At 40.9% G+C, this 26,206-nt stretch overlaps 1 protein-coding gene across 1 annotated transcript; it reads left to right on the top strand.

Moving 5' to 3' along the window:
• Positions 1-1,939: 1,939 nt before the first annotated feature.
• LOC111233317 (serine-rich adhesin for platelets-like) lies at positions 1,940-20,660 on the top strand. Its single transcript, XM_022761103.1, has 25 exons — positions 1,940-1,982; positions 6,282-6,653; positions 6,781-6,815; positions 7,382-7,534; positions 7,912-8,040; positions 8,127-8,165; positions 8,327-8,452; positions 8,540-8,666; positions 8,755-8,925; positions 9,018-9,052; positions 9,630-9,794; positions 9,895-10,029; positions 10,325-10,363; positions 10,452-10,592; positions 10,811-10,905; positions 11,086-11,109; positions 11,617-12,169; positions 12,777-12,839; positions 13,106-16,675; positions 16,813-16,921; positions 17,016-17,132; positions 17,313-17,630; positions 18,351-18,467; positions 18,560-18,681; positions 19,876-20,660. The coding sequence occupies exons 1-25, from the start codon at positions 1,940-1,942 to the stop codon at positions 19,948-19,950; spliced, it is 6,873 nt and encodes a 2,290-aa protein (XP_022616824.1). The 3' UTR covers positions 19,951-20,660.
• Positions 20,661-26,206: the final 5,546 nt, after the last annotated feature.

The raw sequence follows: 26,206 nt of genomic DNA, 5'->3' as shown, positions 1-26,206 counted from the left end.
GTCACATCGATCCCTTGGTCCTGTCATGACAATCATTCTCAGAGGATGGCCAGGTTTCTTCATTATTTACAATAAGTATGCATAAGTCAAACAGTCAGCGTGAATGTTAGGCGTTGGCCCATTACACATTGAACTTTTCTTCTGGCTAAACTAGACACTGATGTTCTAACGACAGCTTTTAATCAGTCAATCAAGTCATTGTGAATCAGAGACATTATGACTTGCTGTATTAAAGCTTAACAATAGTCAGCCCCTGGCATCCTTGGACAGTTTGCACAACATTAATCATCGGAAAAGTACATGAAATAGATGAAACAGGTTTTAAAACCATTTCTCTCACAGATTTTGCCAAATCCGAAGTCGTTTTGGCCAAAATGGTACCCAGTTTATAGCGTCATGTCAGGCCTTTTCAGTAGATAATCCCAAAAAGTAATTACAGATCCATTTAAAATTCAAATGAATATTTTACATAAATCAAATACGATCACCCTTAGGCTTTTAAAAAAAAATTCAAACCACTTCAGTACTTTCAACAAACTAAAAAATTGAAATCAATTTAAAAAGGTTATGTTACAATACAACAACATTTTAATCAAAATAACCCAAAAATTTCCTAAAGGGAGAGAAAACAGAGTGCAGTGCTTCCACTCACCTTCATATGGGTACATCTTTTGTAACACAGAGAACAGGTATGTGAAAGACTCTCGGTGTGGCGCCGCATAATCACCTGCATCATGGCCGGCGTTGGCACAGTAACCCTTTGGAGATCCTGGCCGCTTGTGGTCGACGCTTGCTGCTGGAAGCGCTTGCGGCAACAACTGACGAAGTTCACCGGGCTCGGGATTGGCTGAGGTGAGCTGGAGGAATAACGATAGAGAGCGATATTCACGTGTATGCATAAACAATCATGGAACGACTGCATAGGGTACGTGAGGCATCTGTGCTGCTGGGATGAGGAGAAGATAGGAGGAACGGATCTGCGCCGCAGGCTAGAATAAAACTGCGAGCCACGGTTCTGGTCCCATCATGCTCGTGGTACTGCGCTGCTTCTTGCCTGCCTGACTGCTGGATCTGCTGCTTTCTGCGCGTGCTGCTTTTGCTTCTGTTGTTGTTTGCGTCTGCTGCTTCTTCATCTGCTCAGCAACGTTGGAACCACTTTACTCGACCTGTACTTCTGATCCTTAGTGTCCTAATGGTTCATTTGCTTTCCAATGAGCACAAGACCAGGTTCCGGGCCCAGGATGCACACCGTGGAACAAAGTGGCAGGGATGGTTGGCTTTCGATCTTTGAACTGTCCATCTTTTCCTTTGCGTTCTTTCAAAGGAAGGGAGTGGAGGGTTCAGACTTTGGATATACTCTTATGGTCTGGTGTCTTTCTTTGGTTAGAGAGAAAGAAGGCTTCAGGATTGTTTGAGAAGTCTGTCTGTGGTTGAGCATGCAACTTGTTTAGGCTGTGGATCATTGCTTGGGGGAGCTACAGAGCTCAGTTTTTGCAAATGTTATTGAAGGAAGGCTTTAGTAAGCAGAGCTCCCCTGATCACGTGAAGAACCCAAGGAATGCTTTTACCTCTGTCATATCTTTTTTGCAATGGTTGTCGACCGTGATGCTACTATTGTAAGTGCCACCAACAACATACTGCCAACTCCCACGCCTCCACTGTTAGCTCTATAGTGCCACTCGGTCCTTTCCAATCTCATCCATTAACCCCTCCAGCATATAACTCTCCGCGCTAGTCCATAGTCAATTTCACTTTCTGCGCGCTCGGAGAATAGGCCGATGACATTTCTCCGGGCGTATCCCTGCCCCTCGCAGAACTATCTCAATGTCCATTCCACTCCACACCTTTCCTTAGTGGGCTGGGTTCAAGGTACGGTTTTGACTGACTGCTCAGTTGCAGCTCTTCTTGGACCTTCTGAATGCGCGATTTTGGCGCCATTATGAACGGCAGGTTGGGCAGGGGTGATCTGGCTCTCTCGCTCGGTAAGAGATGAGATGTTCCAAACCTCTTTTCCAAGTCCGAAGTGCAAAGGATTGTAGCCAGGGCTGGATTCTCAGAAAGTGTATTTCGCGCGCGCGACTTGACTCAGTGGAGGTGCAAGATTCTGTCTGGCACTGGATAGTCATAATCAACCAACCCTGGAATGGACTGCAATCACGTTTCCCTTTCACTTGAGGAATTAAACCTTACCGTCAGAACCTGCCTACGTAGCTTAGATGGAAAGCGGAAGCAGAACTCAACTAAGGTGTCCTCCCCTTCGAGGAATACTCATCTGCGCTTGTATCCCTTTTCGTAGCTATTTTGCCCACCCAGTACCAAAGAGCTACTTGCCACTTTCAACAGCTCAGAGCCTAGCTCGATGTCCTAGGAAGGCGGCAGAGGATATGAGCTCAGGAATTCAGGAGGTCCAATTCCGTGCCCTTGAAAGTGACGAGAAATCATCTCTCCTGAGTGCTGGTCAAAGTGAGGTGCCTGGACCCGATGGGCTGGATGCCAGTCTGGGTTTTGCCAATGATACCTTCACCTCCTCATCGGGCTCATGCTAATATGCATATCTACACGACCTTCTATGTCCTCATCTATTCATGCCCTACCTCTGTTCAAGGCCTGAACTGACTGACGTTGATCAGCACACGACGGGATCATTCGCTTTCCAGAGCTAGCAGAATAGGTAGAGACTGTATCCACGTAGAGCTGAAGCTAGACCCAGGTCCCAAGGTGGGGAGATGCCCTCCGTGGGGTCCCTTCTCTGCCTGCATAATGGAGAGTCCATACTGTCCCTGGGTGGAACTCTGGTTCCCAGAGTCAAGGGGGTTATATAAAGGATGAGACATGGTTTTGCAATCTTCAAGATGCGTTTAACGACATTTGGATGTGTCAGCAGTTTGGGTAGGGAAGTGCTGTAGATATGGGTAGGAGCAGGTTGCTCGTTGGAGCTGTGGGGCATGGTCAAGTTACAGCTAGACAGCAACAGTGAGAGCATTTTATTTGCATCCAGTGCTAGCTGGGCTTTTAATTGAGGCCTAGCCGCAAGGAGTGCAGGATCTGCTGTCGAATCAGGAACACATCTCACTGTAAGCCCTCCAAGTAGGGTGCTCGTAGGGGGCCACGGATAGGACGGAAGGGACACCACGCAATCAATAGCAGACGCGAAAGTGAAAAGTCAACGAAAACAAAGAAACGGTTATTAATGGCATGGACCGATTCAGCTCCGGTCTTGGTTGGGTTACATCCATCATCTGCGAGGATCTTTGTTTTGACTTGTTCCACTCTTGCCGTGCTTCCTGTCAGAGAGGGATCAGTCTGTCTTTTTTCTCACTGTCCTTGTCTGTGCACTAGCAAGAAAAGAAGATAGGGAGGCAAAAGCAACAAAGCACAGACAAAGAGAGAAAACAGGAGGTCATGGCTGTTGAGAGAAGAACACATCCAGAACAAGACGCAACACGTTCTCATTTATTTTCCTTTCCATGCTCATTTGAGACTGGCCACCAGCAGACAGACAAAAGCACATTGCAAAATTTAACATCTTCACAGCATACAATTTCCATTTCAGAAAGTCACATTAATCACTGAGCTAAACGCTTGGTTACTCGAACGACATTCTAAATCAGATAGAACTTCGGACGACTCTAAAAGACAAGATGGGTTGTGCAGTGTAGTGAAATTGTACCAGACATGGGGTCCACCAATTGTATTCATGTGATTTTACAATGTGATGGCTCTAAATATTATCTACCAGAGATTTTGAAAAAATTTCTGTAGTCATGCTGCTTCGATCACCCTCACCTAGGACAACATATACAATTATGGAACTTCAAAAACTTATATGGTCCAAATCATGAAGTATAAGGAGGAACCTTATATAAAGCTGAATATCCCACTGACTATTGGCCATTTCCAAATCTTCCAGGGACTTTCTGCCCCACCAATTTTACAAACACGCCATAGTCTTTGTGAGAACTCCCCTTTCTTGGCCCAGATATATACTGCCAACGCCCCTGGATCGCCTGTTGTTTGCACAATTCATTTTGATAAGAGCCAAACAGACCAATAGGAACTCAAACTCCAGTCACTTGGCACTTCAGCTGTCCAATGTCCTCGCCAGCTGATTGCATCACTCACTTCAGTTCAGTGAGTGACTCACAGACATTTGCCATTAATACATTGGCCACATGCTGTTTGCGCCCAAATAGAAATTCCGCAAAGAATAGTGCGGACATTGCATTTGATAAACAGAAGAAAAATCCAGCACATCCATGTTTTCTCACAAGTAACAAGTACAAAAACAAAAACAAACATTCATTAGAATGCAGTCCATATTGATCACATAACTGTTAGTCCCGCATACTATTTCAAATTTAATGTATGCTTCATCGCGGACAAATGCACCCAGCTTTTTTGAAGTGATTTGGTCTGGTGTGAGTGACACCAGGAATGGGTCTTTCAAGAAGGCTGTACCAAAAAATGTCCTGGCGTTTATACTTCATTTACTGACTTCATTCATGTCAAAAGTACACAAAAAACGCTTTCACAAGAACAAGAATACTGAAGGAGAGTTTGAGCAGGCACTTGTATGCAATGACGATCAGAGACACTTTGTTCCTAAACATCACATCGTAATAAGGGCTGCCTTAAGATAGTTAATGTTTGGTTTGCGTTTCAGTAGCTAAAGGTCTGATCATACTATTGAAGTTTAAACCAACAATCTGAGTTCCCGTTCCTGTTAATTTTACAAACTTGGATCCCTTTCGGTTGGGGTTTTTTCACACTGATCTGACATTTAGTCCATGTCCGCTAGTAGAAAAACGCATCTTGGGCTGGTTTTTCAGGTTCCTGATATTATTGGCATGCGGCCTCATTAAAGTAAACAGTATCTTGAATGATAACAGAGTACAATTCCTAGTTCAAAAAGGGGCTTTTCAACAGAGTCTACGATACAACATACGACCGAAGTTATCTGCTATTAGAGCACTTTCTGTCCAACGAGGTTATCGATTGCATTATACTAGCTCAAGATATAATGTCACCAGAACCTCTTTGGCTTAACGAGGAAAGAAAAAAAAACCATGGAGTGTTTAATCTGGGCGTCACATTGGGACGTTAGTGACAGTTAAGCCAATCAGGGATTAATCAGTATTTATCTCAATTGAAGCGTCTAAATGCTTTTAGCAGAAAACATAAACCACCACTGATGTTCCGAGAATATGAACCTAGCTAAACTAGCTACAGAGTAGCAGTGCTAACTCCCGTTGGCTTCAGCCAAGGTCCAGAGTTATCATACAGGTCTTGTTTAGACACAACACCGTGGTCCACTGTAGCTGCGAGTGTTAGTGACCGTGTTTTTTTATAATTGTTTTTTGTTACATTACTGTCGTTATTGTGTCATATAATTTTTAAAGCTCTCCGGAATGCTGAAAGTCTGTCTTCGGGTCGAATTGTTGGCAGGAATCTTAGCTGCGATTCTAACACGTTAACACTTCCGGTTTTGTGACCAGCCTTCAGCGCTTAAATATGCACGAACGATGCAAGACATCTGAGAGTCTGCTAAAAGTAAAATTTTGGTCTCACAGTCACTTTTACCCCTATCACTTAAGAGATATGATTTTTTAAATAAAACTTCTCTGGATCTTAAAAAACGCCTTTAACGTGTAAAGTCCTATGGCTGCCGAGGACACAGAGCCTTTGTTTGACCTGACCATCACCTTAACCTGTTTGGTGAAGGAGGATACAGAGAAATCTGTTCACACAATACCATATTGAGATAGATCTTACCAATTGCGTTATTTAGTACTAATTAATCGACCTATAATCAGAGGGCATCGATAAAGTAACATCTACAATAACATTTAAAATACTATATACTGAACTAAAACACCCTTACTCATACAAAATCGCTGTGCAACAGAAACTCTCTAAGCTTGCCCAGAAATGTTAATTAATCTGAGGTAAATTGTTTGTTGTAGCAGATTATAGGGTATTTATAGGAGCAGACAGTGTATGTTATTATGCTATCGTTACACACAACTGTTGTATGGCCACATGTGGCTCCGTCCCACCAAACTTTATTTTCAAATACACTGTAGTTTTATATGTTTTAATTAACACATATCTCAGGAACGTGTCTCAGATATCATTCTACTTAGATGGAAAATTAGACTATGGGTCATGTTCATGGTCAAGGTTTACTTTTTGGTGTCAGCCTGGATCCAACAGATGTAGAGGGTTTAGTGGCAATGTTGATGATCTTTGAAAATATTCATCTTAAACTTGCTCTTTTAAAGATCCTGCATCTGCCATTGAGACCCAAAGAGATCCATCATCAGGAGTGGATGCCTCCAAGGCTGTCAGCAAGGTTTCAGCTGCGTTGACTGAAGTAGCTGCATCTGCCAAAACTGAGCCAATAACTGCAGCAGTGACCAAACAGCAACTGGGAGCAAACTCACCCTCTTCAGCTGCAGAAGTGAGTGCGCAGCAACTGGCAGGAACCTTGTCTTCTCCAGCTGCAGCAGTGAGTGAGCAGCAACAGGCGGGCACCTCATCCTCTTCAGCTGCAGCAGTGAGCAAGCCGCAAGCGGCAGGAACCTCTTCAGCTGCAGTTACCCCTCTGACTATTGGGGAGATGGTAGAAAAGCACCTGCATCAAAATAAAATCAGTAAGAAATCCAAGAAAGAGACTGAGTTTGTCTCACTGGATTCATTAACTATATGAAGATCATAAATATCTACAGTTGCAGGTGATCCTAATTCATATTTTTGTCTATTTTTTGCTTTCTCTTTCAGCGTGCCTCAAGAATAAAACCTGCTTCTTACCAAAAGTAGGTTTTCTCAACTCCCCTTTTATGAACTACTGCAGTATTTAAACATGTAGTTTTTTTTTGGTTCGGTTATGATCTGCTCCTCAGTTGATGCAATAGGCATTGATCTGTACTAAAATCTCTTGAATGGGTGTGAATGTAATTTTGCACAGCATATCTGCAGGTCTTGAACAGTCTTAAAATGAATGAATTCAGTTCTAAAAAAGGCCCCAGAAGTTATAAAGATGTCTTAAATTTTGTCTCAAAGAATTTCTCTTGCCTGTAGGCAGTTTCTAGTTTATTTGTTTATAATAGCATTAATAATAACATATAGTGATCCTTTAGTTTACAAAGGGCGTAAAGCTTGGTTATATCACAATGATGACTCCTGTCACTTCCTGTAACAGATTTAGTGAAGTCTTAGGATCCATTCCCACTGAACTCAAAGCCGATTTTCGCCTTAGTCTGACTGCGAGAACGTCACTGTTAGCAAAATAATTAATCCAGTCTTATGTTGTCACTAAAATGCCCAAACAAGACCTCAGTAACATTTTGTCTTTTTTTTCTTTCTTCCTTCATTTTCCCAGTTTTTTTCACTTGGTAAGAAGCAGCTGCTCATAACCAACCTGCCAAAGTACTACGATGGCTGCTACACAGTAGAAGACCTCGCCAACCTGCTCGTTCCATTTGGATTTGAATATAAAGATGACAACATCTATGTTGTTCCTCAGGCTCGCATGGTAGGCACCAGGTTATTAATCTGCATCGGTTTGGTTTATTAATCCTGTATTTTTACTGTCATCTTTTAGTCCCCTCGATCAGCTTCTCGTGTCATTTGTTGGATGGTCTTTTTGTTTGTTTTGTTGTTTTTGTGTGGTTTTGTGCATTTCTTCTTCTAAACAGGGTTATGTAACATTAAGTTTATTTTGATTATTACTCTAACTTGCAGTTGAACGTCACTTATTGTGAGATCTTTGCATACTTATTGTAATAAATACACTATTGGTTCCTATATGATTTTCAGACTGATTTTAACTCTTATATTACTATTACAAACATGTATGTAATCTGTCAGTATAATTGATAATACATTTTTGTTTCTGGTTTTCCTCTTAAGGCCTTTGCTGTGATGCCAACAGTGCAGGATGTGCACAAGCTTTTGACTTCCACCAGACGGAATCGCATGACTCTTAAAAACGTCAGACTGGCAGTGCATGTAGTGGATGGCGGCATAACAATGTCACCGGTAAGCATGTACACGACACTGCTCGATTTTATTGACAGATTTTTATCAATGTGTAGTATATTTAATACTCTGATGTTTTGTTTCAGCTTGGGTTTTATAAATCAGTGATGAAGCGAATGAAATCTGTAAGTAATAAACACAATTACTTTCCCAGTGATTATGTAAAAGACTCATCCCCAGTTTTCAAAATGAACTTGGACTTTAAAAGAACTACTGAATATAACTTTGTACGTTTAGAGTAATTTCAAAGTCGAAAAGTGTAAATGTTCATTTGTTCTTGACACAGCCGGTGCTTGATGATGGAGAGAGAACAATCTACATCAAGAACATTTCACCAAGCGAGGCCAAAGACCTCAGGGAAGCTTTGAAAAAAATCGATTCTGTCAGAAACTACATGCCTCTCCTGAACAAGGTATAAACATAAACACACAAGTACATGTGTTTTAGGGAATTTAAAAAGATTTCCTTGTTCGTCTTATCTGTCCTATATGTGTTTCAGGTGTTTATTGAATTTGAGTCCAATCGTGATGCTGATCGGCTCGGAGTTTGGTACAGCCTCCTGAAACAGGCCCCTGCTCACACAATCTACAGGCTGAAAACCCCTCACTGCGACTGTACAGCTCTACGTAAGTCTTCATGTCAGGAAATAAAAACTGTGGTCACTCTTCAGATACATTCAAACAATACACCCCTTCTTGTTTTTTGTTCTTGCAGCACCGAGACTTGCCGCAAACGCTATTCCGGACAGCAAGGATGTTGTTGCCGGGACAACTATCCCAACAACAAAATTTGGTGTTCCACAGGGTAGCATTTCACCGTTCTGCGTCACGTTGACAGCTAGTCCCTTTGTGTTCCCTACCATGTCCCCTTGGTTCATCATCCCAGGTAAGAGACAGCTGGAGACAATATTTAACTTCCAAATTTAACGTATTTACTTATTGTTCAGGAAAGTGACTGTGTTTGTTTTTGGTTCCCAGATCATCTGACGGTCAGAGAAATTGATGACATTGCGGTAAGCAGATTTTTCCCGATAACTGCATTAATTTTTTTTTTTTTTTTTTTTTTTTTTTTATATTCATGTTGCAATGACATTCATCGAAAAAACAAAACAGCTAAAGATATTGATTGATATTGGATTAAATTAGATAAAAGAAATATTAAGCTGTTGAACCTGGAGGATTTTATGCTCAGTTCAGATTTGCTGCTGGTTCAGAGGATGTAACTTAAATTACAACCTTACAGCAAGTTACTGAATGTTCAGATCGAAAGCAGCAAGAACGTCCAAGTGACCAGAAGTCAAACATTTTCTGTGTGAGCCAGCGTCAGAGAAAGCTGAAGTCCAGGCAACTTTATTTACCGTAAAGTAAGTGAGCTATGATGCGATTCAGCAGCAACCAATCGGAATGTAGAAGTTCTCTGCTCCAGAGAACACGCGTACACTTTTGAGCACCCACAGACTTCAACAGCATCCTTGGTAGGGCAGCCAGAGCAAATTTTTTTACTCACTGCTTTTGGTCTGAACGTCGTTAGGCAAAACCTAGTTTGACTCCTCTGGCTTTAACTTTTGTCTTGAACATTGTGTCCTGTAGAAGGCCAAGCGTCAAGGTTTCTTGATCCCCACAATCATGTTGACTGGTTTGCCTGAGGGAAACTACAAGCATGAGGACGTCACCAAGTTGGTTTGGCCTTATTTCCCTAAACAAAATCTTCACTCCCTCTACTACAACGTGATAGTCCTGACACTGCAGAGGAGGGTAAGGAGAAGATGCCGCATTTTGATTGATTAAATTGAACTTTGTTGTTTGAATTAAACTAAGTCATAACTTTTTTTCTTTCTTCTCTCCTTGCCTCCAGGCTTTTGTGTATTTCAACAATTTGACTGCGTGCTGCAATTTTGTCCGAGATCACATCAGAAATCCTGTGTTTGTCGGAGGCTCCAGACTCCGTGTCCATTTCGTCTTGGAGCAGATGCATCCTGAATCAAGAGAGGTGTGGACACTGGGGGTCCTTGCTTCGCTTGGTTCTCCGTCTAATTTCTTTCAGTGATTTCCTCTAATTCTTTCTGTAGAAATGTTTGGATAGAAATAACAACAAAATATTATAGTGTGGTTGTTGAAACTAGGAGTACTCCACAGACAAGCACAGAAATACATGTATGCATACAATCTGAACCATTTGGAGAACAGTTGTTGGTTTTAAATACGTTTTAAAATGCAGATATAATGTACGCTGCTTTAAAATGTGTTTTGACAACATCTCTCTGTGACTTGTCTTCTTTTTGCAGGAGCTCATGTATAAAACGCTGATGAAATGGAGCAACGCTGTAAGTCATAAATCATTTATTTTAACATGAAAGCAGCTATTTCTTTTGTCTCCTTGGTCCTTAACACCAGCTGTTTGTTGTTTTTCAGCGTGTTCCTGATCCAGAGTCTCTGGAGGAGAGGCTGCTCTGTGTGGAGATCTCTGAGACAACTGTGGATGTCGTCAAGATGGTCATGGAAGTGGTGGCGTCCATCGCTGCTTTTGTCAGCTTCCTGCCACTCGCCAACAGGGTACAACAATAACACAGCAACAGCAACACCTCCACCTTTTACATCTAAGCTTGGATAGAAAAGCCATTGTAACATGCCTTTTAGTACCACAGTTCTGCTTGAATACACTCTGACTTCATATATAAAGGATCCTTACTTGTTGTTTTTCTCTTGCCACTTATTTCTTCTTCCTCATTCACTCTTTTCACTCCATGTCCATGACTGTCTTTCTACCTCAGATATGCGTTGAGATGGCTGACTCCAGCGGTGTAACACAGGTGGTGGAGAAGTACAACACTTTTTCACCGGACTCTGTATCTAAGGTTGTAACTTGGTAAGTGTGTTCTTTAATTAGGGAGGGAGATAAGGGAGTAAACAAGTTATAATTACCTATATGGTTATATAATTACCTATATATAGTGTTTGCCAACACAGGCTTTTATAAAAAGGTTTATTTTTTAATCTCCTATCCTCATACCTAAACTGACAAACCTCTTTTTTTCCTTTTACACAGGAGTAAAGTTCAGCGTTTTGAGCCGTGAGTACATCACCCTGTAACTGATTCTTGTCAGTTTAACAAAGTCAAATCATGTAACCAAAATGACTGCTGACTGCTATGACCCACATTATTCTGGCTCCAGATCACATATAATTGATTGACGTAAACTATCAACGCATGCCCCAGAGTGATGATAAAAAAATACTGCAAGGTTTATCAATGAGACAATTGAGAGAAAATGAACCTGCAAGTAACAAATTTGTTTTGTTTTTTTAAGCAAAAATACAATAGATTCTGTGGTTGCAGCTGCTCCAATGTGAGAGCCTTCTGGTTTTCTCTTTTTTAAATGAGTGTCATCTGAATGTCCTTGGTTACTAGACTATCAGACAAAAACACATTTGATATCAGCAAGGACTCTGGAAATACGATGGGATGTGTTAACTATATGTTTTACAGTTTTACAAACAGTTGGTGATATATTGGAAAAAGGTCTGCAGATTAATTTGATACTGAAAATGATTATTAGTTTTCTTTGTTTGATTTTAGTTTGAAGAGCCTAAAACAGCGCCTTGAAGACTCCAGTGAGATCACAATAAACCTTGAACTGGACACCGTAAATGTTGAAGCCAAGCCCCCAACACATCCTCCTCCTTCTGAAGTTTCTGATAAAGGGCCCCAATCTGCTCTGCAAGCCAGTATTCCTGCTTCTGCTAAACCAGCAGCTCCTGTTGGATCCATCATTTGTGAATCAGGACCAAGTGCCACTGCCACAAATGATGTAGCAATAAAGGAGGAGAGTGAGAAACTGGAAACTGAGATTACCATGGAATCCACCATTGCTTCTAAGGCAAATGAGGATGTAGAGAAAGCAGAAATAAAGAGGGAGGACGGGGCTCCAACACCAACAGACGATACTGCTGATGGAAACACTGTCCCCGCTGCCTCCAGTCCCACACTCTTAGCCACAAGTCTGGTCAAATCTGAAGAAAACACCACAGAACTCCTTCATATTGACCAGGACATATTCAATGCGCTTACAGCAGCAGTTCGCCAGCACAGACTTACACGAGGAAGCAGGACACACAGTGAAGAGAAACAGGTGACGCCTGGCTTTAAAGCTCACTCAGCATTTACATGTGACTAATAGCATATTTGTACAGTACTAGTCACTGAGATCACATTTCCCCCCATTCTGATATTTAATTTCTTCATTAAGTGAAGCTGCTGAACTGTACCTGAAGGATTTAATGGATTGCACTGCTGCCACATGATTGGCTGATTGGCTAATAGCACAAGTAATGTGTTCCTAATGAAGAATTTAATGGGAACCAAGGGGACCCAATGGTGGGAAGTCAAGCACAACAACACATTGTTAATTTTGGGCTTTTCATATTTGTGGACAATAGCAAAAGTATAGAATAACACCAGTCTTATTTTTGAAACAACATTTGAGTGTGACGCACCAGCATACAGGTTTGCTGCCTTTGTCAAAGAAGTACTTGGAGCAAAGCTAAACAATATATAAATGAGTGATGCGGATGTCTCATTAACAATATGCACTGCATGCACTGGAAAGGTTGACTTGCATTATGCCTGGGAGGTATAAACATTGAAATTCGCTGTACAATTTTGCCTTTATGTTTAATTTCACCTGTCACTAATCCAGCAATATTGGCCATCTCTTTTTTAATATTTTTTTTTTGTAGAGTTTTGGCAAAAGCAACCTGGGCTCTAAAGGTGTGAAGGATGGAGACACACCACAAGAAAGGGTAAACATCTGTGCTTTTTGATTAAACAATCTATCCTTTATTTTTTCTTACTTTATTAAACGTTCCTCTACACAGAGAATGAGACTCCCAATCGCCAATGATACGATTCTCTCAGAATTTGCTCATGACACTTATCTGTTGTCTTTTTCACCAGTCTTTGTTAAAAACTATTGTTTGCAATAAATCAATAGGTCAAACTATCAAGTATATTTGATTATTGAGGTAATTGTCTCAGAGATTGTATTCCTTCTTTGTTCTCGATCCAGGGTCAAAGTGATTTTACAGATGACGTGATTTCTTCAGACGCCTACCTTTTTGATGAGCAAAATTTCAACATGGAGGACTTTGTCACTGTTGATGAAGTTGGCGATGTGGAAGACAGAAGCCCCGACCACCAGAGCTCCTCCTTTTCCAAGCAGTCCTCCAGAGGGAAAAAAGAGAGGCAAAGCTCAGACACATCGTCTACTGCCAAACAAACTTCGACAAGGTCCTTGAAAGACCCTATGAGCTCAGCCTCTTCCTCATCCTCTTCTTCCTCCTCATCCAAGTCGACTAAAGACTCCATGAAGAGAAGCTCATCTTCTAAATCGACCTCTGCGTCACCAAAAAAGGCCAAGGACTCATCTGAACCCACCAAACCCTCATCCTATGCCAGTGTTAGTAAAACCTCTGCCTCTTCCTCACTGTGTCTTGAAACCTCTTCCTCTCCTGGTCCAAAAGCAGAACAGAGCAAGACAAAATCTCCTTTCAAAGCATCTACTACGTCTTCCTCGAGTTGTAGGACCCAATCGTCCTCTACTGCACATGAAATTGAAAAGATGGCATCAATAAAGACTCATCCTGAGTCACATAGAGAAGCGAAAGCCACAGAGAATGCAGTGGTAAAGTCTGACCACAAGGTGTCAGAAGAGGCCATTGCTGCAAAAACTGTTGAGTCAGAGTCAAAAATAGAAACATCATCAGAGATGCATCCACCTGCACAGGGACGGGGGTTAGAGTTGAGCCAATCCCAGAGGTTTGAGATTGATGCTAAAGACAACACACTCAACAACCTGGAGAAAAGCAAAGAGAGAAGGAAAGAAGATGATGTTGGCAAACATTCAGAGGAGGAGGATGATGACGCTGAAAATTATCAAATCCTTGATTCACTTGATGACCAAACAGATGAACAGATGGATGATGGGGACCAAGTAGGCAGCTCTGAAACAAAGATAACAGAGCCTGAGAATGACCGGAGTTTGCATGAGGAAACATTGGACAGACAGGTCTTTGGCACTGTTGATAATGAAGGCAAAGCCTGCCCTGAGGAGTGCAGTGAAAAGGAAGTGGGTGTTTCTTTTGAAATGGTCAACAGTGCTACTGAAAGTCAAGCCACAACAGGTCAAGAAGACAGTTACCTCGTTGAAGGTAACAGTTCCACTGTAAAACAACTGTCTGAGGAAGATGTGGTTCAAGTAGTCAACAAATCTGATGATAAATCTGCAGTTGAAGTTGCAATTATTAAAAACCAAGAGGCAAATAAGGAAGATAGTATTCAAGTGTTGGATACAGGTAGCAAACAAGATCCAAGAGGTAGGGTAGATGGAAAGACTGGAAAACAAAAAGAAGAGGAGGTCAAAGGCAAAATGATTTCACCAGAATCCCGCAAAGCCTCCAAAGACATGGAAAACCCTGAAGAACAAATACCAAATGATGGAGAACAGCCTCTTGAAGTCTGTGACAATAAAGACACTTTAAAAGGTGTTGTTCCTGAACAAGAAACCTTTGAGATATTGGATTCGATTGACGATCAGGTGGTCATGGAAGATGACAGCCACAAACTTGAAACTCCCAGTGATCAGATGTCTAAAAAAGACATGGAAGAAGAGGAAGATACCTATGAGGTAATTGATTCTGTGGAAGATCAGCCAACAACTACAAAGACAGAGTCTGAGACTGACAACAAGGAAAAAAGAATCAAAAAAGTGGAGCTGACTGCTAGACAAGATGATAGATCATCAAAGAGGAGTAGCCCCAGGACCAGAGCATCCAAAAGGGAAGAGAAGGAGAAATCACCAAAGAAGCAGGACAGGCCAGTTAAAAAATATGAAACACGAACGAAGATGGACACCACTGCAGGAGGTTCTAAAAAAGACAAAGAGATCAAAGAGGTCACTGAGGAAGTGTACAAAATAGTAGATTCTGTTGATGACAAACTGGTTCAAGATGCAGCCGCCACAGAAAGGTCTGGTAGAAGAAGGAGTGCAAGAGGAAAGAAAGAGGATAAAATGACATTGAATCTCACTGAAGCATCTGACAAACCTGATGGAGACGAGGAGGCTTCCTATGAAATTTTAGACTCTGTGGAGGACGAGACTGCTGCCGAAGAACCAACTTTTATGACAAGATCTACCAGAGGAAGAAGGGAAAAAACAACTAAGAGAGAAGCTTCCAATGAGAAAACAAAAATAGAAGACACACCAACAAGAAGGAGGCACATTCCTGCCAGGGAATCACGGGAAAAAACATTAAAGAAAGAGGAGATGGCACTTCAAAAAGAGAGTGTACCAGCAAAGCAGAGTGACATTACTGTAGGAGAGGTAAGTCAAGAGGATTCTATTTATGAAATATTAGACTCTGTGGAGGATGAGTTTGCTAAGGATGACCAGCCTGCTACAGGAGGAAAAGTGAAAAGGGGAAGACCAAAGAAAGAAATTAAATCATCTAAAAAAGACACTGTAACACTGAAGAAGGACGACAAAGGAGCATCTGAAAAAGTGGCTGATGAAGATGAGGTGACATATCAGATTCTTGATTCTGTGGAGGATGAGCTAGTTGACGATCCCCCCTCCACAGAACAGTCTAAGAGTCCGAGAAAGAACATTTCTAAGAACAACAACAAGCAAATAAAAAGCAAATCTCTCACAGGATCACCCAAACATGAGGAGGAGGATGAGGAGCCAATGTATGAGATCGTAGATTCTCTGGAAGATGATCAAGTACAGGAACAGTTGATGACCACAAAGGTGTCCAGTAGAAGGATGAAGGAAAGAACTAAGACAAAAGATGAAACTAGTTCAAAAGAGGATGCACCAACTGTAAAAGAAGACGCACCAAGATGTGGTACCAACAATGCTGAAGCACCCGAAAAAGTGGTCATCGGGGAGGAGATGATCAATGATCCATCTGCTGCAGAAGAGTCTGGTATGGGAAAGGAGGAGAGAATACCCAAAATAGACATTAAGAAAGAGGGCAAATCAACAACCAAGTCCCGATGTGATACTGCAACACCAGCAGAGGAGAAGAATCAAACGCTGTCCACAAAAGATGACACAACAGCTGCAGCGAGCGCTCTGGTGAACCTGGATGAAGTGAGCGAGGAGGAGGAGGATTACCCTGACGACACAGCCGAGGAGGAAGAACTGAGGAAGAGGCAAGCTGTCGCTAAAGAGAAGCAGCTAGTCAAGAAGCGAGAGAAGGAGCGGGAAGAGAGGAGGACCAGGGAGAGGGAGAGGGAGCGAAGGAGCCGGAGCAGCAGCAGCAGTAGCAGAGGAGGAGGCAGCAGTGGGGCAGGGACGAGGAAGGTGAAGGAGAGGGGAAGGGAAAAAGAGGAGAAGGTAGAGGTAGATGCCAAGGAGCTGGTAACTCTGGATGAGGTGGGAGCAGATGAGGCTGGAGAGGAAAGAGCAGCAGAGGGTCAAGAGTGGGATGAGGAGATCACGGAGGGAGAGCTGCAGACGCTCGTCACCCTGGATGAAATCGTAGAAGAGGAGGAAGAGGGAAAGGATGAGCAAAGCACACTGGAGGCCAGCCCACCCAGCAAGGAGGACGAATCAGTGCACTCCTTAAACCCAGAGGTAAAGATAGAGATTTAAAGTTTAATTTTCTTCCCTGGAGAAATTATATACACAGCAAAACACAAATTTGACAACCTACGGCAGGTTTTACATATACAGAAGCATTGATGCTAAAGGTCTCTTTTCTCTCTTTTTAGACTTTGGTGACTTTAGATGAAGCAGGTGATGATGAAGAAGAGAAGGCAGACCAAGATGGAGCTGGAAAAACCTCAATATCTTCGAAACGCAAACATGATGTCGACACAGGTGTGTGTTACTCAATCTTCATAAATGACACATTTAGAGTTTTAGTTTTGATGGTGGCCTGAAACCTTTTTTTTCTTTCTTTGATTTACTTTAGAGGAGAGTATGAACTTTGTCACAGTCGATGAGGTGGGAGAGGTTGAAGAGGAGGAGGAAGAAAAGGAAACGACCAGGACAAGAAGCCGAGCCAAGAAGAGAACCAGACAGTCCCCTGGTAACACAAACGCATACATCTATATCTTTTATACAATCATGTCATTACCCCAACTCTAATCTCTAGACTCAAAAATGAAAAAGTGGCGATGGAGCCCTAAAATGTGAACATTATTATTATTTTGCAGTTTCCCTTTCATTTGTTTGCTCAATTACTATATATTTTTTTAATTTACTACAGTGAGAAAATCTACTAGAGGGAAAAAAATTGGTACAAAAGATGAGAGAGAAGAAGAAAAGGAATCAACCGGTTCTGATGTACCACCTCTCACTTCACTCGATGCCTCATCATCGTTGGACAAAGATCCGTCAGCGTTGTCAAGTGACAGCCAGCAAGAGATCCAGAAGGCAGAGGTGGAAAGAGTGAGCCATGCCAACATCGATGCTGCCTCTGCTGGGCAGGAGCTGCAGCCTGAGCACCCTGAGAACCAGAGCCTGGAAGGATGTGTGGAGGAAGGAGAGGAGGACAAGGAAGGAGCGAGCACGGCAGACATTAAAGGTACAGAGAGCTGAGAGAATGACATAAGAGTTGTAGCATACATTTCACTCTAAGCCTTTTGTTTGTTTTGAACCAACAAAATGTGTCACAATAAAACTTCTCTGAAATTGCTGATTTTACATGTAGAGCTGCAAATAATGATTATTTCTATTACCGATTAATTTTGTGTCTAAAATATGTCAGAAAATTGTGAAAAATTATTCCAACTTGGCATCCAAATCCCCCAAAATTTAGTTTTTATCAGAGAAGTAGAAAATTGGCGACTGAATATTTGGTATTTTTGTTATAATAATTAATTTTAAATGATTAATCGATTATCAAAGTTTTTGCAGATTGATATTCTATGAAGTGATGAATTGTTTCAGTTTCATTTACGCCTACAACGAAAGATTATTTTTCTTTACTTACAATCAATTAACCCATAAAGCATCAAACAATCAAAGGTCATATAATTTCCCAAATCCCAAGATGATGTGTTCAGATAGCTTGTCTTATTCAAACAGGTCTAAAATCCAAAATGTCAATCAGATATGACAGAAAATCCGTAAATCATTACATTTGAAAAGTTTTAAACAAGAGAGAACAATTAATTACTTATAAAAAGATATCAGTTGATAACTGATTAATTATCTGCTGATTGATAAATTGACTATCATTGTAGCTCCAGTATGATTGTCAGGGCTGAAGTGATTATGATTGTTCTTTCCTCCTTTTCTTCAGCTGTGAGTAAAAGGAAGAGGGAGCTTGTCGGACCTGAAGCAAAGAGATCTCGTTCTCAGTCTCCTTGTGTTGCTGCTGACTTCAAACTTCCACCATTCAACCCCAACAACCCCCTTGGTGAGAAACACACACGATTTTATTTAATGATGATTAGCTTAAAATGTTTTGTTTTGTTTTTCGTTTACATTCCTGTTTCTGTTTCTCTTCAGGTCGGGAGTTTGTGGTCCCCAAATCGGGGTATTTCTGTAATCTCTGCTCTGTCTTCTACCTGAACGAGAACTCGGCCAAGGAGCTCCACTGCAGCAGCCAGAGACACTACGACAACCTGCAGGTACGCACAAACACATAGTGGTGAAAGATCCAGCTGGTCTCAACCCTTTGATGCCCCACTCAATTTTGATACACAAAAAGTATAATAGTCAAACAATGGAAACGGGACATAAAAGAATAACAATTAAATAAAGAACTCTTTTAATTCGCACCGCTGGCTGACAGCCTCAGGCCATGCCTCACTACAGTAATCCTGTTCAGCCTATTGAAGCATCGGTGTGATTTACTTTTCTAATGATTATACTATGCATCTCTCGGGGTGCATTGCATCCTGTGTTACATTTCCGGGGTTTCCCACAATTTACTTGGGCAGGCCGCCCAGGTATATCAACGGTCGCCCGAGTATATTTGCTGACTTATTTTGACATTTTATTTGTATGTTTTTTTAATCCGTCAAAACAACACCATCTGCGATCTATTTACTATTCTCTACTCGCTCCCCTGCACCGTTGCGTACTGCTAAGTTACAAAGACGAACAGAAAGAGGGAGAGGCATGGTATTACGTTAGAGGACGTGGACTCGGTGGCTAGTGAACGGACAAGTCGGTTCCCAATTCCAGTTGGTGGTCAGTGAAGATGCTGGCACAGGTAATGAGACAGCTGAGGGAGAGGCAGACGCAGCAGATCCCAGGGAGATAGAGACAGCAGCAGGTCCCAGTGTGGTAAGAGCAATATGTCACTGCATCTTTGTCACTGAGGAATATTAAGTAAATGCGAACGTTGTGTTAACATTCACACGTATTTGTTGTTAGTTACACCAAGTCACTACATCAACAACGTAGTGACTGTTGAATGCTAAACTGGACATTCTCAGTTTAACTACTTGATACTCAATGAACAGTGTTTTTTAAGTATTAAATACTAAAGTGTAGATTGAATTGATTTGTCTTACGTATACTCGGTTTTTTATCCAGTCGTCTCTTTACATTCACACGACATTGTGACCTGCAAGAAGTGATAAAACCCAGCTGGTTATCAACAGTCAATCTCAGCTTTCTTAAGCAGACTCTAACTTAAATAGCTAAGTGCGTATGTAGAATATAGACCTGTCTGATACTGAGGTCATAGGGAATCAGTCGGCTGTTTGTCGGTAATATATCCTTGCCTACAGGGGGTATCGGCTAGCAACCACAACATACACAAAAGTAAACACACACACGTAGTCATACATTTTGTGTTCTTCCCCTTCTTTTAGAAACACTACCAGAAGCTTCAAAAGAAACCATCAAGAAGTTCAAGACAAAATTCTCAAGGCTCAGTTTCTGACTGATCCAGATTCAGCTGACTTTTTGTTTGTTTGTTTTTTAAATAAAAATGTGAAAACTGTAAATCAAATGTGTAAAAGCCAGGTTGTTACAGTGGCTTAGGAAATAAAAAATTCCACCTCGTACCTTCTTTGATCTAAATATTGTAAATTATACAGCTACCACAACACTAGATATTTTGGGCTGGGTGGTCCCATTGGGATTAAAACTCCGTCCAACTCAACATAGGGGCTCATGAAAATTGTTTTCTTGGTAACTGCTTAGTTTCTGTTGTGAAATAAAAGCTGCCAACCATCTTTACCTTGACTTTCATGTTTAAGTAATACAAAGGTATAATCTTATTACATAATTTGATCATTTTGATGTTCCTAATGCAACATGTAGCATCTTTTGAAGGATGGACGTCTGGGTGTCTTTTAAGTTATTTTGAAAGTCGTATAAATAAAGCATAAAATTCAAGCTTGCACATGATGTCAAAAGGTCAGATAACTGTTCACAACCACTCCAGCTTTATTAGTGCAAAGCCTGACCAAGCCAATTGGTTTATTAACTCTTCTACCATTAGAATTGTTAAAAAACAATGAAAAAAGAAATGAGTTCATGAAAGTATGTGGAGAGAGTTTCCTATTGTTTCTAGTTTCTCTTGTCCTTGTTAACAATAATTGACTGTCAAAGTCTAAATAAATCATAGAGTTTATTACTAGCCATGGCAAGTTTTCTCACCATGATACCATCACAATTGTGCTAGATACAATCATCAAACTTTACAGGAATGTATTAGTGTTTAAATGAAGAATATGGAGGCGATCTGACCCATTAGTACTCAGTTCTCGGGTGATAATGTAATAACTACCGAGCACTCTTAGGTCAGAATGTCAACATGTTGACGGGTGTCACAGCTGGTGTGATCCCATTGCAAACAGAAAATCCTATAGTTTTGATAAGCACATTATTAAGTTAAACATGTATTTTAATGAAAATGAAGAGGTGCCTGATGACATCTGACACTTAAGTCTTCTGAACTAATCAAATCTTGTGTAGTGAAAGGTCACTGTTTAGATTGACTTGGTTGCTTGGTTTTTATTTAACCCAGACAAGGTCACTTGGGTGTTGGTTGCTGTGTCTTTTAACAAGGGTCCAATATGTTGACTTATTTCTGTTGTACAGTTTGCTTTGTTGTCTTTCTATAAAATATTAAATAAAACTGGTGTGTGTCATGATTTCTGGTCGACTGAAGCTGTTCTAGTCTTTGTAGAGCTCAATCTTTGCATTAAAGATTGATAGGTTGTCAGATGTGGAGGCTCCTGTGCACAGCACAGTCCAACTTTTTTTCAATTTTTTCCAAATTTTGAAATACAAAGAAAGTTCATTATTTAAGGACATGATGTTAAATGATACTTTACTTTTCTGTCATGGTGAATGAAACCATCAAATCTGTCGAGAACAGGAAGTAGAACGGCTGCGTGACATACACATGCCAGACAAAACCAAGGCTCCGCCTGGGTGCTTACTCTTTTCAGACATCAAATAGTTCATTGTTCATTGTTAGGGAACCATTTCTGAAGAGAAAGACGGTACATGACATTTGAGACGAGACTGTTTAGGAGCTGCAAGTTTTCTTAAATCATGCATTGTGCAGGAACCAGTCAAATGAACAAAATCTGTTCATTTGACTGGTTCCTGCATTAGGCCTAATGTCTCAGTGTGTTGATTTCTTAGCCATGTTTCACCAAACTTACAAACTTTGCAACATAAAACCATTCCCTCTTGCATTCATTTTGTATTTCTTTCACTAATCAAAACAAACATCAATAGTTTCAGATAATACACAAGGAAATGTTTCTGTAATTTGAAAGCGACAAACATTGGTGAAACATGCAGCTGCCACCATTTGTGACCTGTTCTGTACATAGCGCTTGCAGAACATCAACCCAAAATAAGCTCTATGAGAAGTTTCTGAAGATGAACCTCGCAGAGAGACCTGTGTCAGGGCGGCAGGCAAGAAGGTGAGCACCAAAATTTTTACAAAGAGTTATAGCATGTTAAATGCTTCACATCAAAATACAAGCACAAGTCTAGTCAATTTGTAGACAAAACATTGAAGTTTTGGATGAAAGAGCAAGATAAGGCATGATTTCTACCTTCTGTTTACAATCTCAATCTCATTTCTGCACGACTGACAATTGGACAGTTGGTTAAAACAACTGCATTCCTTGCACTGTACCACTTGTCAATCGTGCACATTATTTCATGAACCTGGATACAAGACATTTCCTCATACCGGAACATTTCCTGGTTCATTGTTTGATTTGAAACTGAGAAGTCTTCCGTGCAGGAGAAAATAGGCAGGGCGAAAGAGGGGGCTGTTTTTTGACTATATGTGTCAGTGTTGGTATTTAATTGCTGTCTTTATGTAGAGAGACTAACACATTCACGATGTCGCTCTCTCTGTTGCTGCTGCTGCTGCTGCTGCTGGTCAGCATCTCCCAGGCTTCTCATTTCTTGGGGACAGTGATGACCTACTACCCAAAAAACACTGGCAGGGTATGTATTTTACTGTATTTGTACTATTTTGTATTTGACAGCACATAAGTAAAAGCAGCTTGTGACAGAAAGTGAAATCAGTATTTCTATGATTTGAGTAATTATTTTTATAAGGTTAGAAAATGCAGTAAATGCTGTATTTTAAGTCATCATTAAAAGAACAGTGGAACAAAGTAGAAGAAGAAAAGTGATTTTATAACAAACAAAATAACATCTCAAAAAAAACTTTTTGTATCATAGATGTTGGCATTAAACCATAACATGTCTTCACTTTAATACTATAGGTGGTGCTTCGCTATAAGGTGAACTTCCACTCTTGCTCAAATTTAAGATGGAATTGTCCTAGTAATAATTGTGGGACTGAAAGTTTAGTGCAGAATAGGGTCGACGAGGAAAGCAGTGGAGAATGGTGCCAGACAGAAGGAAAGTCAACTCGTCTGGTTTCTAGCAACGCTCCGTTTCAGCTCGAGTGAGTGCTCCATGAACCTGCAAAATTTGCACAATCCATTTATCCATTGTGTGAAAAGAGCAAACAAAAAATCTTAAATTTTACTGATGGTTAAGTAAATCCAAACTCAAAATGTCCAAAATGTCAACAGTTATACTGAACTCATGCACTCATACAGCAAGAAAGAAATAAATCAGTTTATGGTAAAAACCTCCTGTGTTTAAGTTGTTGCATCCAGATGATTAATGCTAATGATCAGTGCTGCCAGCACAGCACTATAATAACTGACTTTTCCGTGATCTTCGACCAAAGGTTGAACAGTGGTAACTGGATAAATAACATCAGAAATGGCATCATATCGTGGAAAGCTGTGACTCTGGTTGAACTGAGAAACCGGTCAGACACTGGCAAAGCCAACACATCACCACAGACTACCATCGTGCCTGCTGTGAGGTAAACCCCCTCCCTGTTTGTGTTTTTGTCAGTAATTATCCACATTCTATATTTAAAAAACAATTTAAGTGCCACATTTTGACAAGGGGGGGTCGCACAATGGCAAAATGCACATTGTTTTCTGTCTCTCCCTGTCAGAGTTCCTTCAAACTGTCAGAGAGATTTCAACCTGTTGGCGTTTGACCCTGACGGGGACGAGGTTAAATGCAGATATGGAAACACATTACTGGGAGAGTGTAACCCCTGCACACCACCATCTGTTCTCAGCCTTGCATCAGTGAGTAACCATTGTTAGTATCATGTCACATCATGGACAGAGAGTTGACACACTGGTGTAGGGACTTGTTTTTTATTTTGGTTGTTTTGTTTTTTTTTGTTCCATCTTGAATTTCATTACCTGACAGAAAATATTTTGCTTATTTTGACCTTATGTGTCTTTTTTCAAATCCTTTTGCAGTCGTGTTCTCTGTCATTCAGCCCCACCAGTCGCAGCAATGAAGGACCGTACGCGGTCCAGCTGGTGATGGAGGACTTCCCCAGACAGACTATCACCCTGACTCAAACCAATGGTTTGCAGGTGGTGAAAACTACAAACGACGCTATCAGCAAAATACCTATCCAGTTTGTTTTATGGGGTAAGATTTCCTGTTTTGACAGCTTCGACTTATGCGTATCTACGTTAGCTAGCACTGTGGGTGGTGTGGACGGTCTGTCAGTCCACCACTTTGCTAAGGACCGAAAAATGTCAACAGTGAATAAAGGGATTGTCATGAAATTTTGTACCAACATTCATGGTTACCAGATGATGAATCCTAGTAACTTCTGTGATCCCTGATTTTTCCGCTCGTGCCACAATGAGGCTCATATTTGTGGTTTTGAGTGGCATGTCTCAACAATTATTGGATGGATGTCTTGCTGCTTAGTTCAGACATTCATGTGTAGCCCTGTCATTGGGTGAAAATTTAAACTTGTCCAATATTTTGTGATCATATATGTGCAAAACAAAAAATATTCGCATACTAAAACATTAAACTAAAACTAAACAGTAAAGACTGTGATGGTTTAAATCATATACCTAAATATCAGTATGTTAGCATTGTAATTGTAAGCATATTACATTAAACAGAGCAGCTAGCGTAGACCCAGTAGACTCTTAAGGGCCGAGTATGTTTTAACAGAATCACTTGTCAGATGGTTGAACAGCATCTCCCTCCGGACTTTCCTGATAAGAAAATTTCTGCCATCTTTAGAGAAGTTTGCTTTTCTCTGTTTTTCCAGTGGATCCTCCGGTGCCGTCCTGCACAGAGGGACTCTATCTGCCCAGGTTCCTGGCTCCAACCCCAGCCAACAGAGCTCAGCTGCACACACCTGTCAATCAGCCCCTGGAAATCAATATCAAAGCAGAGGCAAATCTCTCCATGTATGTTAAAATAAGACACATTTAATATGAAAATACCACATGTTAATGATGACCTGTGACTCATCAACATTCTGTGGTACAAGGAAACAGAGTGAAAAAGAAAGCTGAGTCAGCTGCTGTAGCATTCTGATCATATCATTACAGAAAACAACTTTGTGTCATTGGTGGGTGGAGAGACTTTGAATATTTTTATTTAACTTAAAAAGATATTTCCCTTTTCTATTTGCTGAAGCATCTCTGAGCTGCTGTACAGCGGGCCATACAACATACAAGAGACTACACCAGCAGCAGGAGAGTACGTCCTGAGGTGGACACCGTCTGAAGATGAAGATGAAGAAAGCCATCCTATTTGCTTTGTTGTCCAGGCAAGTCTAAGGCAAGTTAGTCTCTTGTCATATGAATAATACACCAAGGAAAAGTATATGGAAACACTGTATAAATACATAAAACTAAACTAATGTAGAAAAATTACTAAAACAACTGTATTGATTATTAAGATAGTCTGTAGTCAGTCGATTAATCAAGTAATCCACCGAACGAAGCAGCTCTAAAGAGTTGTTTCCCATCTGCATCAACAGGCCTAAGTTAATATTATTTGCACATGTGAAAACAAATTGAACAAAAGGACTAAATGAAAACATAAAAATAATTGTTAACATCATTTAATAACTAAACTACTGTACTTATTTATTACCACAGTTCAGTGAAGTATCACTCAGAGCTTCGATGTGTCATTGTGACTGTTGGAACTGGTGAGTAGAGCCGTTCCTTGTTTTTCTAATGTTACAAATTCCATTTCTGATTCACAGTATTGATAAAGATCATATGTAAACAGTCTTTTATTTTCACTTCTGTTTATAGACCCAGCAACCACTACACCAACTACAACCACTCCACAAACTACAACTACTCCACCAACTACAACCACACAAACTACAACCACTACACAAACTACAACCACTACACCAACTACAACCACTACACCAACTACAACCACTCCACAAACTACAACCACTACACCAACTACAACCACTCCACAAACTACAACCACTCCACCAACTACAACCACTCCACAAACTACAACCACTCCACCAACTACAACCACACAAACTACAACCACTACACCAACTACAACCACTCCACAAACTACAACCACTCCACCAACTACAACCACTACACAAACTACAACCACTCCACAAACTACAACCACTCCACCAACTACAACCACACAAACTACAACCACTACACCAACTACAACCACTCCACAAACTACAACCACTCCACCAACTACAACCACTTCACAAACTACAACCACTCCACCAACTACAACCACTCCACAAACTACAACCACTCCACCAACTACAACCACACAAACTACAACCACTACACCAACTAC

Source organism: Seriola dumerili, unplaced genomic scaffold (genome assembly GCF_002260705.1).
Source record: "Seriola dumerili isolate Sdu_G_001 unplaced genomic scaffold, Sdu_1.0 BDQW01000388.1, whole genome shotgun sequence".
Taxonomy (NCBI): Eukaryota; Metazoa; Chordata; class Actinopteri; order Carangiformes; family Carangidae; genus Seriola; species Seriola dumerili.
Note: the sequence above shows the minus strand (reverse complement) of the source record. Positions and strands in the feature narration are given on the sequence as shown.